This window comes from Dysidea avara, chromosome 5, assembly GCF_963678975.1.
Source record: "Dysidea avara chromosome 5, odDysAvar1.4, whole genome shotgun sequence".
Lineage (NCBI taxonomy): Eukaryota > Metazoa > Porifera > Demospongiae > Dictyoceratida > Dysideidae > Dysidea > Dysidea avara.
In genome coordinates this window covers 12,686,753-12,707,062 of record NC_089276.1, presented here as the reverse complement: position 1 = coordinate 12,707,062, position 20,310 = coordinate 12,686,753, and the positions used below count along the sequence as shown (strand labels likewise).

The window sequence follows — 20,310 nt, the reverse complement described above, 5'->3', positions numbered from 1 at the left end:
TTGACCTCATCACTGTGCCAAACATCCTGCCCTACCAATTGGTATACCTTTTAACTGGACCATAGAAAAGTCAGTTATATATTGGTGTTTTTAAAAGACCATTCTGAAAATAATTTCATTGGTTCTCAAGTCCAGATGCTGTGCCTTGTTAACTTTGACGACTCCTAAAACTTTACTAAAATTCAGAAGTATGTCAATCCAAGGATTAAGTTTGGAGCTAATACATCTACTGTACATTTAGCCAAAAGAAGGTATTTTCAGATGCTGTGGCCTCACTTGTTTAACTAATTTCTATATTATGCCCTAGACTCCTAGAAAAATTCACTATATTACAGTACGCTAGTATGTATTGTATAGTTGGGATTCCCCCAAACAAACTTTCCTCCCCCAAAAGATATAGCTAGCGAGAACACCTGAGTCTGGCGATGCGAGACTATGCAGCTGTACAGTAGTTTATAAGACAAAGTGACCACATCCTACATAGCTGCTGATTTGAGATAAGCAATAAGATCATAATACTACAACAAAGTAGTCATCCTATACAGTACCATATCATTGTGGCAGTAGATTCAAAAAAGCATTTTTTATGGCAATGCATTCTCGCCACACATTATTTCAGTTAAGCACCTAACATTAAATTTGTGCAACTGCCCTCACTACTGGACATTTTGTCTTCGAAAATCCAATGAAAAACATGTTCGACCTGTGAATAGTACAAGTTTTCATTGGGTGGCCCTAATGAAATTTTATTTTCATAGCATTTTAATTGGACAAAAACCAATGAAAGCTCCCAATGAAATTCCATGAAAAGCAGTTTCACAGAGTTTTCAGTTGTAATTTTTCATTGGATTTTCATTAAATTGTCCTATGAAAATGCTATGAAAATAAAATTTCATTGGGCCACCCAATGAAAACTTTACTGTTCACAGGTTGAACATTTTCCGTTGGATTTTCATGGACAAAACATCCAGTAGTGTCTATTATGGAATTATACACATTCTTTATATTTGGCTCATGTTTGACCCACTTTAAGCATTTAATCCAAATGTCTGGCACAGTATTCAAACTTTCCAAACATTCTTATGCCCCTTTCCTGAATTTGTAATGCAGCCAAACTGCACATACCTGCTCTTAACATGCACCTTTACTGTCACCACTGGTTGGCTGAAATGCTGTATATATTTTGAGAAAAAATCCACTTGTGTTTTTAGCAGTTTTCTCAGAGATCAGCTCAACTTGTACATGCGTAGTTATCTTATAAAATTCTTCCTTATACTTGTGTTGTTATAACATTTTACAACCATTACTGTAAATACTGTCAACCACACAAATTAGTATTAATACTGGTAGATATGCTAATTAAAGGGGTCTTAAAGCCTTTCCCAATTTCCAAGTTTGACTAACCATAATTATAACTCCTCATGTTTTTTAATCTATCACCTTCATATTACACCAACAACCAATAGTAGGTTTATTAGGGGTACACTTTGACCAAATTTCACGGTAGTACCATATTCATAATTCAAGTTATGGGTTGCCAAGTATGTGCAATTGAAAAGGTTGTAAGACCCTTTTTCGTAGATCAGTTCACATATGTGACCGGATTTGCGATAAGGGGTCTTCCACACACACCCAATTTACCAACTTTGACAACTCATAACTTCAGATTAAAAATGGCTATTGATTTGAAATTTAATCAGTATTGAGTACCAACATCGCTTAGTGGATGGAGAAAGTTTGAGGGTAATGTGGTATGTGAATACAGAGTTATGGTCTTCCGAGTTCATAGAATTGGATGTGTGTGGAAGACCTCTTTTCGCAAATCCGGTCACATATTATGAATTACAGAACAGCAAAAAATCTTCAGTGTTAATTGACTCAACCACAAATACCAACAATACAATGACCACATACATTACAATATGTTCCAAAGTGGTAAAAGATCTACACCTTGTTCCCATAAAACATCTGATAGACTTCCAGACCCCTGATACAACATGAAATTACCAGAAGTAAATAATTTTCTTGTGCAAAACATTTTCTTTAGAGTGTCCTTAAAAGTCTTCACATACCCGGGCACATGTAGTATAGCCTTAACACACAAGTGTAATGTTATCAATTTGTGAGAATTCCTCACAAGAGATGTTACGCCTTCAACTGACACAGATCCTACCCTCATAACAACATGTACCAGTCCACCATAAGCCAAAACTGAAGTTATAAAGTTATCAGGAACATCAGTGTCTATAGAATCGATGTATATCTGTTGTAAATTGTTAACATTATGAGTTATGTTGAGTGACAATCGGTGGCAAAATATGATTTGCACACATTGTAGTTCCTTACAGTTATTAATCACATCCTGTGCAGCGGTAGGCATTACTTTATGACAAGATTTAAAATAACAATAGTGTAACAATGAAAAATAGGATACCATTGATACATCTTCATTGGTGTAATCTTCACAACCACAAAACTCACATTGTATTCCTCTAATAGTCCAACATTTCTGATAAAACCCAATCAACTTTTCCTTATTTGCAGCTTCTAATCTCAAAATGCAAAACTCTACTACTAAGTGGGTTAACTTCATATCACTCAATATCTCCCACAATAAGATATGATCCTCCAACTCTGAAACACGTATACCAAGTATATTTAGCCCTTCTAGGTTGCGACAGTAACTAGCAATAGCCTGTAGACCTTGTAGGCTTTTCATGCAATGATGACAATACTCCAAATTGAGTACCTGAAGATTAGGACAAGCAATAGCTAGTTGTTTTAAGTGATCAGACTGGAGTGAAGGACAGTCAGAAAGTTCAAAACGAGTAACACAACTAAGGTTGCAACATTTGGCTATGTACCAGGAGGAGAGCTTGTTTGCAAAGTAATTACTGTAATTATGCTTCACCATATACACTGTCCTTCCACCATACTGACAATACGTCATCACTGCTAAATCATCTTCCAGTCCCAATGTAACAAAGTCACTGAGTTTCACACATGGAGTGGTCACTTGACCAGATTCTTCAAACTGTAGTTGGAAATAAGGCAATGTAGGAGAAAAGTTTAAGGGTACTTTACTAGATTTATTGCATGCTCTGAAGTTAGCAGTGGTACCAGTAGGAATATTGGTAAGAGTAGCGTAGTCAATCAAGCATTCAATATTAGAATAGATTACTGGAGTTATAATGTTAAAATTCAATGGCCGTAATTCTAATTCTACCCAGTGCTTGAATAGCTCTTTAAGTTGATGACAATAAATTGGAAATATTGTGAGTTCTTTCAAATGACCAGTGTGAAGAAGTAGTTGTTTCATGTCACTACTATTATCCACCTTAAGCTCTAGTATTTGCAGACACTCCATATGATGTATTATCTTTCTTAGTTGTACAGGACTTAACCTGTTTGATGGTAGACTAAGACGTTCTATGTTGCTACAATACTGCAGCATCTTTACTACTCTTGATGGAATTCTACAGTTAGGAAAGGAAACTACTTTGATGTATTGTCCACACATCTTCAACAGGTCCTTCACACTGCATTCCTCACGACTGTCATAATAAGGCCACACAAACTCCCTCCACAGTAATGGTGTTCCTTCAATCACACACTTCAACCATCTTGAAACATATCTCAGTTTTACTCTGTCACGTAGTGAAAATAAAAATGAGATGATGTAAACTAACAACTCTGTAGGAAGTGTTAACAGGTTGACATGAGACTCCTCAAGAGAAATGTCTTGATCTTGATCCATCAATTTTACAATAGTTGGTCCAGTTTCACTTAAAACTTTTGTTGAAGTAGTTCCAATACTGTATACAATGTCAAGCCAACTGAAAGACAAACATTGACAAATGTATGCAGCCTATTTATATCTACTCGGGTATCTACTCATGTTGCTGAGTATGCAAATACAAGTAAATGCTACTACTGCAAACCAATGAAATCATATAGTTGTGCATTACAATTCTAGATTGACATATATGATAAATCAACTCAATAACTGATAGAGGGAGTCTAATTGGAATCCAGACCAGGAAAGTTACTGAGCCAAGTAACACCAGCCTACAAAGGATTGACCTTATCAACACCAATCACCAGTCCTCTATCACCAGTTGAAGCATTCATTTGAACTAAAGTACAAAGACTGACCTTTACTAAGCATTTTTTTAACATGTGTTATATGAGAAAAGTTTTTGGTGGTAGCTATGTAATGTATGTACTAGCAACATGATAATCATAGCTTAGCAAATATTATAATTACATAATTTCAAGTATAACTGATTTGGACAGCGAAGACACTTTACTCTTGCAGGCTAGCTAATACTCATAGGCAGCAGGGGGGGTTAGCCCCTTTGGAATGATATCTTGCCAAATTTATTCTTCTTGGAGTGGGGATGAAAACCATGAAAAATTGGATATACTCTAACAGAATGATCATAGAGCAGTCAAAGGACTGACCTTTACTTGAGAGTTGATGTATTGTAACTACCAAGTGTTTCTGCATGTATAAAGTTTATTTTGTACTACTGATAAATGCTGTATGTTTATTAACCCTCAGAGTATTCAACATTGCCAAAAGAGTTTTTTAACTGCACATCGCCTGTTTTAATAAAAAAAGTTGGTGTTTTAGTTGAAATGCTTTAAATTGTACCTATAAATTAATTCTGGTGAACTTTGATTACAGCTTGGGGGGGCTGTGCCCCCCAGACCCCCTGCTGCCAGTAGACATATTACGCACAAGCATAAGAACCACAGGCTCAAGTGCGAGCAAGTATATATCTGGAAGCATGCACATGACCCCAATGGTTTTGTATTGAATAGTGTACTGAACCTCCTTAGGTGTTGGAATTCATCCCAATTGATGAAATATGACAAGTACATGGTATTGCCACATTAAGCCCCACTGAATAGGTTAGTTTTTTTTAAACTAGGGCTATGTACAAATCACACAAGATCTCATGCCAAGCCATGGATGCAATAAATGTGTTTGTTGTTAAGCTAGGTAACCCAGTCAAGAAAATAGTATGAATAAACACCTAAGAAGTCATCCTATACAGTATACTTCATAAAAGACTGTAGTGGCGTGTGCCCTAGTCAGGGATCACATGAGTCTAGGAAGATGAGAAGATGAGAAAGCCTCTAATGAACAATAACAACAATTGGCCACCACGAAGAAGATTAGAAATGAGTATCACACCGCCATTCAATGTTGCTCCTTCAATGCTTAACCCTGCCTTACAATCTCCAAAATGCAATTAGCACAAAAACTTTTGTAGTGCTTATAATGCTTCCAACCTCCTTTGTTCCACAGGTACATACTCAGTGAGAAACTGCAGATAAGCTTCACAAATGTATACTTGTAAATATTATTGTTTAGGAAATCAGGATGTAACCTGACCATATGGTAAATGTATTTAGCAACAAATGTGACAATGTGGCTAAATAAAAGTTGTGCGTATAATAGTTTTGGGGGTGGGGTAAGACCGGGACAGGGACCAAGAGAGGTAAAACCGGGACAGGGACAGGGGATGGAAACAGTGAAAATGGATACTAGGGACAGGAAAATGAAGGGCTACAGTCAGGACTCCCTATGTATTGAATTTTCTCCCGTTCCCAATCCCGGGTAAGGTATATGTATTACGTATCTATGATTTGACTCAGGCCTACTCAGAAACCATCCTTAAGCAGGTCTCATTGCTCAGGTCTCATCCACCCACTGTCACTCTGCATGTAGCTAGTAGGGAGACCTGACCATTTCCTTTGAGATTTCCCTGTCCCTATAGTATATCCATTTTCACTGTTTCCGTCCTTTGTACCCGTCCCGGTTTTACCGCTCTTGGTCCCCATCCCTGTCCCAGTTTTACCCCACCTACCCCTAGTTTTTTTTTTTTTTTGCTGTAATTGCAGTTTTAGAATTTAACGTTAGCTACCTATGATCATGTAAATCATGTTCCCTTTCATGACCAATGACAAAGACAATTACAACATACACACGAGAACAAGCCTTACAATACAGCAATTTAGTAAAAGAAAGACATAGCTATCGTAGCTATACAATATTATGCACCTATCAATGTCACGTCCCACCTACCCCAGGTCGGGCAGCGGGTGGGGATTTGTAGGGGATTCGTCACCCAAACTCATCCCCAGGGTAGGGGCATTTGCAACATGAATAGCCATACTTGACCATATTGTTAGTGATTCCCGCGATAAATAATACGGCCCCCCAGGCGACAATCCCATCTGATCTTCTAATTACTTCCTACCGCCCTGACATTGTGATATACAACATCAAGTGCCCATCTATCACCCTCCTAGAATTAATCTGCCCTCTGGACTCCAGTCAGCATATTCAGGCTGCCCGCAATAGGAAGCAGAATAAAAGTGGAGTATCTCCAATTGTTAGCTGAATTTGACCATCTAAACATCTCTAACTATTATGAGACAATTGAGATATCTGTCCTAGGCCATTACCAACCATCTACAGTCACGAATCTGCTGAATTTATTAACTTTTGTCCATCCTGTAGTGAAACCATCAAGGTCAGCCATCAAGAAACTTCTAGATACTGCTGCTTCTGCCAGTATATTGGCATCCAGGAGAATATTCTTGGTGAAGGACTGTAGGGAGTGGAACCCTAATTAAGTAACATCCATATACTAGTATTTTTTTTGTATTTTCCCTTGCCATGCCCACATTAGTTCCATTTGTGGTCCTTTTTGTGGTCGCATGTTGACCGAGGGCCCACATGCGTATTTATTTGTACATATTTTCATCATTTGTGATGGTTTCTCTAAAAATTAGTAGGGGATTTGTAACTCGAAGCTGTCCCCGGGGTGGGGAATTTGTCATCTAACATTTGTAAACCCCCACCTCTGCCCGACCTGGGGTAGGTGGGGCTTGACATTGATAGGTGCATTCATGATGGTACGGATGAGCAAGGTTCGCCGAGGGGCGTGGCCAACGATAAAATATCACCCAAAATCCTTCCTCGATTTCTCCTCACAATGACATGACAGTAGCTATTGGTTTGATAAAAAGTAAAGAAGCCCAAAAGTGCCTTCAGATTAACCATAAACGTTTCATCTCACTGACACAACTGACAGAACTTTCTACTGCCATATTGGTGAACACTATGATGATACGTGCGCCATTGTCTTACCTTCTTTTACAATAGCTCGTACAATAGTTATCAATCAGCACAGTAGGGCTTCCATGTAGGCGGGCATACACGTCGCGGATACATGTTACCTTGCATGCTACTGCACCTAAATATTGGAATACATGTGTTTCAAATCACGCCTGCCACCACGCCTAGCTATCTTCATGTAGCTAGTGTCTAGAATTCGATCCAGAGTTGCTTCTTTGTTTGTTTGTTTGTTCATTTATTTATTTACTGGGTAGACAGCTCAGCCGAGAGAGTTTAGCTAGCTAGCTACGGAATTTATTAATGCTTGTTTTGGGTCATCATCACCAGTAGCTAGCTACTCTGTTCATTGTAGCTATACTGCTTTTGTGCTGCCAATTTTTTTATTATTGCGAAGGTCCTACTACTGCCAAATTTACTCATATGATTGAAAGAGTACATTCCAAATTTACGAAGAAGTTGCCACCATCTTGTGCTTCCAGATTATCTTTTACTGACCGTAGATAGCTACTAGCTACCACACTGCCATTCAAGTTTACAGATCTGTTAATTAATAATTGCATTTCCTACATTCTCATTTGTGACCAGATTTGACAAAACCAGGCTTCCACACGCATCCAGATTTGCGACTTTAAAGGGCCGTAATTCGATGTAGGAGTAACTTATCACTTAAATTTTGACCTGTTATTGCTCAATGCAATGAAAACAATTTTTCAAAATTGTAGGTCAATAACATACTGACTAGTCAAGTTATAAGCAGTTAAAGTTGAAGAATTGGATGTGTGTGGAAGCCCGGTTTTGTCAAATCCGGTCACATTTTTCTTGTTACTAGCTACAGTATAGCAATGTTGGGAGTATTGTCAAAAACTTAAGACATCAGAGCAAATCGTAGACTTTGATCATTGTTTAGATCAAGAGTTCATAATAATATTATGCACTTTTTTACAGCGGTTTATAACAGAATATGAAAATTACAGTAAAAGTTATTGACCTATATCAATTTCTAATCCAGCATGCAACCAGTATGCATTATCAGCTATGTTCCATCCATTATAAAGCCGGCATTACAACAGTACTAAAAGCTTCTCTTGTAGCACTGAACGGTGTAGGCATGAACGGTCATTTCACCTTTCCTAACTCAGGGTTGTTTGTAGGCTGCCATGATTTCTAGTGTAGCGTAACTAGTGTTGAGCTAGCTACATACTTGTGATGGTTAGGTAAAAAGTGATGGCTGGGAAAGTAGAAATGTCAATGATGTCCATCCTCTAGTAAGCACTGAACGGTGTAGGCATGAACGGTCATTTCACCTTTCCTAACTCAGGGTTGTTTGTAGGCTGCCATGATTTCTAGTGTAGCGTAACTAGTGTTGAGCTAGCTACGTACTTGTGATGGTTAGGTAAAAAGTGATGGCTGGGAAAGTAGAAATGTCAATGATGTCCATCCTCTAGTAAGCACTGAACGGTGTAGGCATGAACGGTCATTTCACCTTTCCTAACTCAGGGTTGTTTGTACGCTGCCATGATTTCTAGTGTAGCGTAACTAGTGTTGAGCTAGCTATGTACTTGTGATGGTTAGGTAAAAAGTGATGGCTGGGAAAGTAGAAATGCCAGTGATGTCTATCCTCTAGTAATTAGAGTCTAACAATGATGACTATATTGTATGGCTTCTGACAATTCCTGTTTAATAACATAGGAAGCCTACTGCAAATCAACACCTTGGGCTGTCAGCAAAAAGAAATGGGACACAAAGGAGAACAAAGGTAAGTCCATGATGCATGCATTGTATGTATGCGGTATGTGCTGAAAGGCACCTATTGGGCTGAAGCGACATCGAACTGTGAAAAATCAAGGCTATAGCCTTATTGAGTTAAGCATTTAGGGTTGTACTGAAGGCATTTTTGGTTAATATGCCTAACCCGCAATACTGCCAGGACACCAGGAAAGTATTGTGAGGATGATATTTTGGCCAGAAAACCCCAAAGCTCCCTAGTATACGTACATACAGTACTACCAAGAGTTCATAATATTGAACTCTTGGTACCCATACTGTATGATGCTATCGTAGTTATGATACTAACATACGTAATATTATCTATCCTTTAAACAACCTCTAACAACCATTACTGAGGTCATGTTAAAAAATTTCATGCATCCAGGGTCCCAAGAACATAGCAAGTATTCTATCATAGTATCCGTAAATATTCAAATTCTACTAGCTTGATTGTATAACTGCATTTTTGAGAGGTGTATTAATCCTGTGTCACAATTATTTTAAAATATTGGTACATATTTACCGACTGCTCATGTGCATTCTCATTTACTCAGACCATTGGTTGTATTTTCATTATTGATAATTGATTGTTTGCCCCGTTAAGTATAAAAGGGGAGGAAATGTGTTGGTGATATAGTATAGTTCATTTAAATGTACCAAATGTTCCTTCTACTGTACGTACAGTGCCTAAGTTTTCTGCTGTGCCTATATACTGTATATATGTATATATATATATATATATATATATATGTATATATATATATATATATATATGTACTGTAAGTATGGCTAGAAATGTTTATGTGAAGTTTTTATAGTTTACAAAAATTAGGAATTTAAAAGATCGAAAAAAAAAGTAGTGAAACAAGGGAAGTTGCCTACACCTAAAGATATGATCGAAAACCTTTAATCCCTAATTCAGTCTATACTCACAACCAATTGCAAATTTGGGATTAATGACCACTAGTATATCTTCAGGTGTAGGCATGCGCAACTCCCTGTTTTACTACTTTTATTTTCTATGATCCCTACTTGAACTTAGAATTCCTATGCTTGATTGTTTACTTTTTTGCAAAATTATTATGACTTGTGAACCTGCACATACCAGGGGCGGATCCAGAGTCTGGAAAGAGGGGGGGGAACCTTGCTGAAAAAAGTTGAAGAGCAAAAAAAAAAAAAGGTCACAACAATAATAGCTAGTTATCCTTTACCAAATATATTATATCACGTATGTTATGTAAAATAAAATCCTATTTATAGCTTCATAAGTAAGCTGCACTGCCTCATGAACACCCATCCTGGATCCGCCATTGCATACTGCATTCAAAGAAAGAACAGCTCCAGGCTGCTTGTTGTATTTGTCTGAACATATGCCCCAACTATCAATTACTGAAAGAGTGAAGTGGTTATTACGGTTCATTTTCATTTTCAGCTGTGTTCAGCCTGTTACACAGCATTACAAACTACTACAAGGATCTCTGCAATCAATCCAGTCACAATGGAAAACTCAGACGATTCCCATTACAAATGAGGGAAACCATCCATGAAGTGACACCTTGCACTGTCAGCAAAGATAAATGGGACACATAGCCTTCATTTAGAGATTTTCATGGCTGTGCGAAAAGCCTTTTTTTGTCAACTATGTAATTCAGTGTTATTTGTGTACTTGTATGTGTGGGTGGTGTAATGTATGCTATTGTCTTGCTTTGTGTTTATCTTGTATATTCTTGTATACTTAGTAGTTGTTGTTGTTGTTTTTGTATCACTCCAACAAAGAGGAACGGCATTGTGCCGATTGTTGTGAGTATAAAATAATAAATCAAATCAAATCAAATTAGCCATTATCGAGTTGCACGTTTCTGAAGGCATCAGTCAGCAGGGGCGGATACAGGGGGGTCAAAGGGGGCTCTTGACCCCTCCAAAAAAATTTTAGTATAGCAAGATCGAGATACTCTAATAGAGCAGTCACTCTAATAAAGCAGTCACAGTATTAGAGCAGTGTGTAGCAAGCTATGTAAGGATTTTTGTGTACTTTATCAGCGATAAATGCCTAGTTGGTGAGGTGGGTAGCTATTTTCAGCTGGCTGTGACACCCCCCCTTTTTTTGTCTCACCTTACCAAACCGGCCAGACAATGTAGTGTCTCAGAGTTCATTTTGACCCCCCTTTCCATAAGTCTGGATCCGCCCCTGTCTGTCAGGCACCTATTAAAAGTATTTCAGATCGTACTGAAGACATTTTTGGCCTAGCCAACACTGCCAAGGTTCCATGAAAGTATTGTGAGGCTGGTTTATGGTGATATTTCCAGAGAGTCCAAACCTTCGTGATACAGTACTATCATACTGTACGATACCAAATAAACATACTTTATGTATATATTGAACCCTTCATCCATTCTACCAAGCATTTAACACTTTGTCCCTTAAATAGTTTTAGTACTACTGTGCATACAAGTAACACAAATACCACATTTTGCTCTTGTAGTTCATTTAATTTTCTTGTTGGAAGGGGTTACTTAAACAGACTTGGATATCTGGACTTTGACTTTTTTGGCATTGGGCTGTTTCAATGTTGCGTGCTATCTCATATTGGCATATGTGAACCTTCAAAGAAAAGTAAATATACCCAATTGTATTATAGACTATTTATAGTATTATAGTTGTACTTTAGTATCTGAACTGATTCACTTACTGTGCATTGCATTAACATTAATTTTACATCAGTGGCGTAGCTACCATTGAGGCAACCGAGGCAGCTGCCTCAGTAAAAATTCTCAACAACAGAAGTTGTTTGACAACTTGAACAATGACATTATGTTTAGCATAGATTTATTGTAACATAGGATCAGGATTTACAGGCTTTGCCTTTTTTAATTCCTGTATAATAATAATAATAACAGGCTGAGCAGACCTGAGTTTAGGAACTCCTGATTTTCTACTCAAACGTTTATACTAGACAACATTACTGTAATTCAAGTAGCTGAAAAGTGGTCCAGCACACTGTGTCACCGTAGGCGTAGGTTCTGGCCCTGCTTAGTACTACAGCCATAGATTCTATAAATTGTAACAGATCGAGATACTCTAATAGAGCAGTCATCGTAATTATACTCTAATAGAGCATTCAGCACAGATTAGCGACCGTACTCATTACATTGTTTGGTCTGAATCATTTACATTTATTATTGAATTACTTTTCAAAAGTTCCAATAAGTCAACTGCATGGCATTGAGCTAATTGAGCATGCAAATCAGTTACAATAAAAAATAGCCTCCACATGTCAATTCAAAGCATATATTTTCAAAATTTTCCTCGAAGCCGAAGGAGCATGCCCCCAGAGTCCCTAGCTTGACATGCTTAGCACATGCAGTTGAGCATCACATGAAAGAGATAATCTCTGACTTAAACATCACATCAGATCAATAACAAGTATAATGTGCATGACAATCAGGGGCGGATCCAGAGTTTCGAAAGAGGGGGGGCACCTTTCTGAAAAACAGTTGAAGACCAAAAAATCTTGCTGAAAACCAGTTGAAGACCAAAAAAAAAAAAAAAAAAAAAAAAAAAAAAAAAAAAAGGTCACAACAATAATAGCTAGTTATCCTTACCAACTATATCACGTCTGTTATGTAAAATAAAATCCTATTTGTAGCTTCATAGGTAAGCTACACTGCCTCATGAACATTGTGACTGCTTTATTAGAGTAATTGACTGCTCTATTAGAGTATCTCGATCTTGTATGCAATTTCTTGAAGGATGGGGGGGGGGGGCATTTGCCCCAAATGCCCCATCCTGGATCCGCCACTGACAATGACCTTCCTTGCAGTCCATGGATGGCCTGACCACTCAAACCATCTCTGGAGTAATTCAGTTTTTGTGCCAGTTGAACTAGTTTAATAATTGAAGCATGGTATACTGTAGCATTAACTAAGCTGTAGCATCAAGACACACGGTAGTGTGTCGTGCGGCCCAAGAAGCCGGCGCGCAACCCCGTGAGTATATTGACAGGAAGAAAGAAAACGCAATTTTCGCACCTCCGTAGCTCTGTGCTGCCTTGATGAAACAAGACAACTTTTGCTGTGTACATTCCCTCCAACTTCAGTACTCCACATTCCAAATTTGAGCGAAATCGCTTCAGGCATTCCTGAGATATGCGACTTCAAAAATTGGCTTAGTTTCTTCGTTTTTTTTTTCTTCTTATTTTTCTTCCTCTTTTCGCACACTTACAAAAACTGCTATAAAACGCGAACGCGTTATCCGATTGCCTTGAAATTTGGCACACAGAAGGGGGGTATAAAGGCGCATCTCGGTACCAACTTTGGCTGGAATACCATAAACAGGCAAAGGGTTATGAGCGATTATGCACGAAAAATAACACCAATATGTTGTCACGCCTACAGGGTAAACCGCGTATGGGAAGAAGCTGAAAACCGTTGGGTGAATAGGTTAACTATTGAACCTCAAACCTTTTGTGGTTTGAAAGAAATCGAGCTAAAAACCAGGAAGATACAGTGCAAAAATCAACAGTGTGTAACAATTACGCAATCGAGATTAGATAATTTTTAAGTTTTTAATTTTATTATTATTATTATTATTATGCTTGCCACGCCTACCAGATAAACCGCTTGGGGTAATGCTTTGAAAATCGCTGTACAGATGGAGTTATCATCTTAGAAAGGCTCTTCAATGGTGTAGAAAAATCAGACTTAAAGCCACGGAGTTATAACACGAAATCCAACTTGATGTAGCATGCGAGATCGAGATACTCTAATAGAGCAGTCATCCTAATAGAGCAGTCACCCTGAACAGAATTCAAGAGATCAGTTAGAAATAAGTAACCTGTATAGAGATCAGCTACAAACAAATCACCCTGTAGAGAGTTCAGCTACAAACAATTCACCCTGTTCAGACATCAGTTAGAAGAAGTTTTCTTGTAGAGAGTTCAGTTACAAACAAATCACCCTGTTGAAAGATCAGCTAGAAGATGTCACCTTGTAGATAGTTCAGTTACAAAGAAACCACCATGTAGAGAATTCAGCTACAAACTAGTGACCCTGTAGATACATCAGTTAGAAGAAGTTACCTTGTAGAGAGTTCAGCTACAAAGAAACCATTCTGTAAAGAGCTCAGCTGCAAACAAATCACCTATACAGAATTCAGCTACAAACAAATCACCCTGTAGAGAGATCAGCTAGAAGAAGTTACCTTGTAGATAGTTCAGCTACAAACAAATCATCCTGTAGAGAGATCAGCTAGAAGAAGTTACCTTGTAGATAGTTCAGCTACAAACAATTCACCCTGTACAGAGCTCAGTTAAAAGAGGTTTCCTTGTAGAAAGTTCAGCTACAAACAAATCACCCTGTAGAGAGATAAGTAAGAAGAAGTTACCTTGTAGATCGTTCAGCTACAAACAATTCACCCTGTAAAGAGATCAGCTAGAAGAAGTTACCTTGTAGAGAGTTCAGCTACAAAGAAACCATCATGTAGAGAATTCAGCCGCAAGCAAATCATGTATAGAGAGTTCAGCTACAAACAAATCTCCCTGTAGAGAGATCAGCTAGAAGAAGTTTCCTTGTAGAGAGTTCTGCTACAAACAAATCACCCTGTAGAAAGATCAGCTAGAAGAAATCACCTTGTAGAGAGTTCAGCTTCAAAGAAACAATCATGTGAGAGTTCAGGTACAAACAAATTGTCCTGTAGAGAGATCAGCTAGAAGAAGTTACCTTGTAGAGAGTTCAGCTACAAAGAAACCATCATGTAGATAGTTCAGGTACAAACAAATCATCCTGTAGAAAGATCAGCTATAGAAGAAATCACCTTGTAGAGTTCAGCTACAAAGAATCTATCATGTAGAGAGTTCAACTACAAACAAATCACCCTGTAGAAAGATCAGCTAGAAGAAGTTACCTTGTAGAGAGTTCAGCTACAAAGAAACCATCATGTAGATAGTTCAGGTACAAACAAATCATCCTGTAGAAAGATCAGCTATAGAAGAAATCACCTTGTAGAGTTCAGCTACAAAGAATCTATCATGTAGAGAGTTCAACTACAAACAAATCACCCTGTAGAAAGATCAGCTATAGAAGAAATCACCTTGTAGAGAGTTCAGCTACAAACAAATCGGCCTGTAGAGAGATCAGCTAGAAGAAATTACCTTGTAGAGAGTTCAGCTACAAAGAAACCATCATGTAGAGAGTTCAGCTGCAAACAAATCACCTGTAGAGAGTTAAGCTACAAACAAATCTCCCTGTAGAGAGATCAGCTAGAAGAAGTCACCTTGCAGGGAGTTCAGTTACAAAGAAATAAACCATGTAGAGAGTTCAGCTGCAAACAAATCACCTGTAGAGAGTTCAGCTAGAAACAAGTCACCCTGTAGAGAGATCAGCTAGAAACAAGTCATCTTGTAGAGAGTTCAGCTAGAAGAAGTCACATTGTAGAGCTACAAAGAAACTACCATGTAGAGTTCAGCTGCAAACAAATCACCCTGTAGAGAACTCAGCTACAAACAAATCGCCCTGTAGTAAGATTAGCTAGAAGAAGTTACCTTATAGGGAGTTCAGCTATGAACAGATCACCCTGTAGAGAGTTCAGCTACAAACAAATCACCCTGTAGAGAGTTAAGTTACAAAGAAACCACCATGTAGAGAGTTCAGCTGCAAAAAAAATCAATCACTCTGTAGAGAGTTCAGCTAGAAGAAGTCACCTTGTAGAGAGTTAAGCTGCAAATAAATCACCCTGTAGAGAATTCAGCTACAAACAAATCACCCTGTAGAAAGATCAGCTAGAAGAAGTTACCTTGTAGAGAGTTCAGCTACAAAGAAACCACCATGTAGAGAGTTCAGCTGCAAACAAATCACCTGTAGAGAGTTCAGCTAGAAACAAGTCATGATCACCCTGTAGAGAGATCAGCTAAAAACAAGTCACCCTGTAGAGAGTTCAGCTAGAAGAAGTCACATTGTAGAGAGTTCAGCTACAAAGAAACTACCATGTAGAGAGTTCAGCTGCAAACAAATCATCCTGTAGAGAGTTCAGCTAGAAGAAGTCACCTTTTAGAGAGTTCAGCTACAAAGCAACCACCATGTAAAGAGTTCAGCTGCAAAAGACTCAATCACCTTGTAGAAAGATCGGCTATAAGAAGTTACCTTGTAGAGAGTTCAGCTAAAAAGAAACCACCATGTAGAGAGTTCAGCTGTAAACAAATCACCTGTAGAGAGTTCAGCTAGAAACAAGTCACCCTGTAGAGAGTTCAGCTAGAAGAAGTCACATTGTAGAGAGTTCAGCTACAAAGAAACCACCATTTAGAGAGTTCAGCTGCAAACAAATCACCCAGTAGAAAGTTCAGCTATGAACAGATCACCCTGTTGAGAGTTCAGTTAGAAACAAGGAATCCTGTAGAGAGATCACCTAGAAGTATCGCCTTGTAGAGAGTTCAGCTACAAACAAATCACCTGTAGAGAGTTCAGCTACAAACAAATCACCCTGTAGAGAGATCAGCTAGAAGAAGTTACCTTGTAGGGATTTCAGCTACAAACAAATCACCCAGTAGAGAGTTCAGCTACAAAGAAACCATTCTGTAAAGAGCTCAGCTGCAAACAAATCACTTGTACAGAATTCAGCTACAAACAAATCACCCTGTAGAGAGATCAGCTAGAAGAAATTACCTTGTAGATAGTTCAGCTACAAACAAATCACCCTGTAGAAAGATCAGTTAGAAGAAGTTACCTTGGAGAAAGTTCAGCTACAAAGAAACCATTTTGTAAAGAGCTCAGCTGCAAACAAATCACCTGTACAGAATTCAAATACGAACAAATCACCCTGTAGAGAGATCAGCTATAAGAAGTTACCTTGTAGATAGTTCAGCTACAAACAAATCTCCCTGTAGAGAGATCAGCTAGTAGAAATTACCTTGTAGAGAGTTCAGCTACAAAGAAACCACCATGTAGAGAGTTCAGCTGCAAAGAAATCACCCTGTAGAAAATTCTGCCAGAAACAAATTGCCCTGTAGAAAGATCAGTTAGAAGAAGTTACCTTTTAGAGAGTTCAGCTACAAAGAAACCATTCTGTAAAGAGCTCAGCTGCAAACAAATCACCTATACAAAATTCAGCTACAAACACATCACCCTGTAGAGAGATCAGCTAGAAGAAGTTACATTGTAGATCGTTCAGCTACAAACAATTCACCCTGTAGAGAGAGCAATTAGAAGAAGTCACCTTGTAGAGTGTTCAGTTACAAAGAAATCACCATGGAGATTTCTGTAATCAATATATGTGACCGGATTTGCGAAAAGGGGTCTTCCACACATATCCAATTCTGTAAACGTTGGATACCATAACTCAGTGTTCAAGTAACATATTAACCTGAAAATTTCACCATGTATTCAGCTATAGTGGTGCTCACTACTGCCCAAATATCAAAGCAATAGCTCTTTCCAATCTGAAGTTATCAATTGTCAAAGTTGGAAAATTGGATGTGTGTGGAAGACCCCTTTTCGCAAATCCGGTCACATATGTATTATACAGTATATATAATTTGTACATTTACTGATAAAATATTTAAAGTACATCTACTTCATCTTTTCTTCTTCCTGTAGTAAAGAAAAAAACATAGGTTAAAAAAGTCCCAAAGCTGGCCATAGGCCGGCTTTGGGGTATACAAATACAAAAAGAAATGAAATCTAATCCAAAACAGCCAAGCTGTAAAAAAAGTGTGCGGCCCTCAGAAAGGCTATGGTGAAAGCGGCACAAAAATTCACCTGAATTGTCGTTATTAAAATTTTTACCATTAACCTACCATCACAGCCATTTCTTGGCCGCCACCTTGGATTTCACATCTTTCTTCACCATAGCCTTTCTGAGGGCCGCACACTTTTTTTACAGCTTGGCTGTTTTGGATTAGATTACTTATTACATGTAGAAAAATGCTCATAGTCTTCTGAAACAGTTTCTTCCATCCAACCAGAGTCAACTTGCAAATGTTGTACCATCCACAGGGGTGGATCCAGACTTTTAAAAAGGGGGATTCCACTTTGGAATTGCAACTTCAGCCTAACTGTAAGTTGAAGACCAAAAAAAAAAAAGGGGTCATCACCTGCTGACAATAGCTTTCCCTCACCATAGATGCCCTCACCAACTACATTTATAACTGTATACATAGCTTGCTACACTGCTCCTCAAAGACTACTGTGACTGCTCTATTAGAGTATCTCGATTTGACTGCTCTATTAGAGTATCTCAAGTAAGAGAGGCTCTTTCAAAAGGGGGGTTCCATGGAACCCTTTGAACCCCCCCTGGATCCGCCCCTGATCCATACTTGAAAGTATTTGTGAATCATTTGAGTCAGAAGCAGGCCCTTTCAATTAGGTCAATGTATAAACTTTGCCTCGGTAAAAATTTATTCCTGGCTACGCCACTGGATATATGCAGACAGTTTATTACTATAGAGTGAACCAAGTGATGTGTGTGCTGAAAGCTAAAGTAAACCCTAGTCAGAAAGCTGCAGAAAAATGCCATTCCCCATTGGTTGTAATTAAAGCTGGCGATTTGCATTGTCATGTGAAGGTGGCTCACTGCACTTGTATGGCAGGGTAAGAGAAATTTAGACTTGTATATTGTTACTGAGATGTATACATGCACGCATATAGCAGTACACGGGCTTAGTTATAATAACTATGTTCCTGCCTTTGCAATCTATTCATGATAATTATTTGTAGCACGTAACTCTGCATGGCTGAATACTGATACGCTGCCAGATGAGAACATCACACAGTACAACTATATCTGTTATGCTTGAAAGAGAGCATGATATAATAACAAAGAACAGATGCTAAGTTGACCTTAAAAATTAAAACACCTGGTGGTGCAACCATACATAGTCTATTGAAGCTTTCAGTTTCAGGTGTGGTAACTACTCAACCAGTTTGTAAGTGCAAAGTATAGCTAATTAACTTAACTATAATGAAATGTACAATAATTTACATTCACTTACACCAATGTGGTATGCTGTAACATAAAAATTTTAAAACTATAATATTTAATTTATTTTGTTGGTTTATTATACATTGACATTGCATACATATAACTATAGACTTGGAGAGGTGTGTAGTCATGTTGCAGCATTGCTATTCAAAGTTGACGCAGCATGTAGGTTGGGTTATACTGATCCATCAAGGACTTCACTTGGTGGAACAATGATTTTAAGACAGCTGTAAGTTGTAATATATTAAATACGACCGTTCTATAGTTATTCCTTTAGATTAAACCAGCTGAAATTGTAAATATCGAGTTTGTCAAGCCCAAACATGCGACTAAACGGAAACAAACACTATCACATTGTTCTTCTGCACAATCAAAAGCAATGAAAATTTTCACTGGTCCGCAAGATACTCCAAAAATGCAGAGGGAGGACTGGACTGATGCTCTACATCAACTTGTGCCAAACGCATGTTTGTACACCATTGTGCCTGCCCCTGATCTACCTGAAATTGCAGGTAATTATACTTTTTGCATGTATATACATAATCATTTATTGCAGCCTGTAGTACTTCTGCAATCAGCTTGTCATGTGATTCTGGAACATCTGTAACCACTGCACTGAATGTCACACTCAATCAGGTAGTAGGCAATTCTGAAAACCCACTTAACCCAGTACCAGACATAAGCATGGTAACAGATCCAAACAATTCTGCCATGACCACTGCAACATCTACAGGTAGTTCTGCTCCAAATTCTACAATAAACAGTCCTGCTGCAAATGCTACAGCAGATGGAACTGCTCCAAACACTGCAATGGATGGTTCCGCTTTACTCACTGCAACGGACAGTTCTTCTCCCAACACTACAACAGATATATCTACTCCAAACACCACTACACTACACACTATATCAGACAGACCAGGATGTTCAATGAGCACAATGCCGGACAATGCTAATCCTTTACTTCCCACCACTACAGATTATCTTTTACCAAAGCCATTAGCAGAACTACGAGATGATAATTATCGACTATTGAATGAAAAAGATTTGTTAAGTAAGGCTGTTGAGATATTTAGATCAATCTCTATTTTTGATGGTGAATGCACAGCAATTGAAGCTTCTACAAGACTACAAAGGAATTGTGACAAACGGACGATGCAATGGAGGGGTAGAATCACTGCTTCTTTATTTCATGATGTTTATGTTTTAAAGCGTACCACCTCCCCAGCATCACTATGTGATAGATTACTTAAACCTAAGGACCTGTCATCTATACCTGCAATCAGATGGGTCATTGACAATGAAGACCAGGCTCAGCAGCAGTACATAGATGAAATTTCCCATCAACACGAGTACTTACGCTGTGAGCCATGTGGACTAGTGGTAAATCCACGCTACCCACATCTTGGTGCTAGTCCAG

At 38.3% G+C, this 20,310-nt stretch overlaps 1 protein-coding gene across 1 annotated transcript; it reads right to left on the bottom strand.

Moving 5' to 3' along the window:
• Positions 1–1,856: 1,856 nt before the first annotated feature.
• On the bottom strand, positions 1,857–7,271 carry LOC136257048 (F-box and leucine-rich repeat protein 13-like). The gene is made up of 2 exons (XM_066050165.1): positions 7,169–7,271; positions 1,857–3,815 (listed from the first exon to the last, which is right to left on the bottom strand). Exon 2 carries the CDS (start codon positions 3,755–3,757, stop codon positions 1,916–1,918), a length of 1,842 nt encoding a protein of 613 aa, XP_065906237.1. The 5' UTR covers positions 3,758–3,815; positions 7,169–7,271; the 3' UTR covers positions 1,857–1,915.
• Positions 7,272–20,310: the final 13,039 nt, after the last annotated feature.

Coding starts and splice junctions, on each gene's coding strand:
- LOC136257048 (XM_066050165.1), bottom strand. CDS start 3,757: ATGGATCAAGATCAAGACATTTCTCTTGAGGAGTCTCATGTCAACCTG.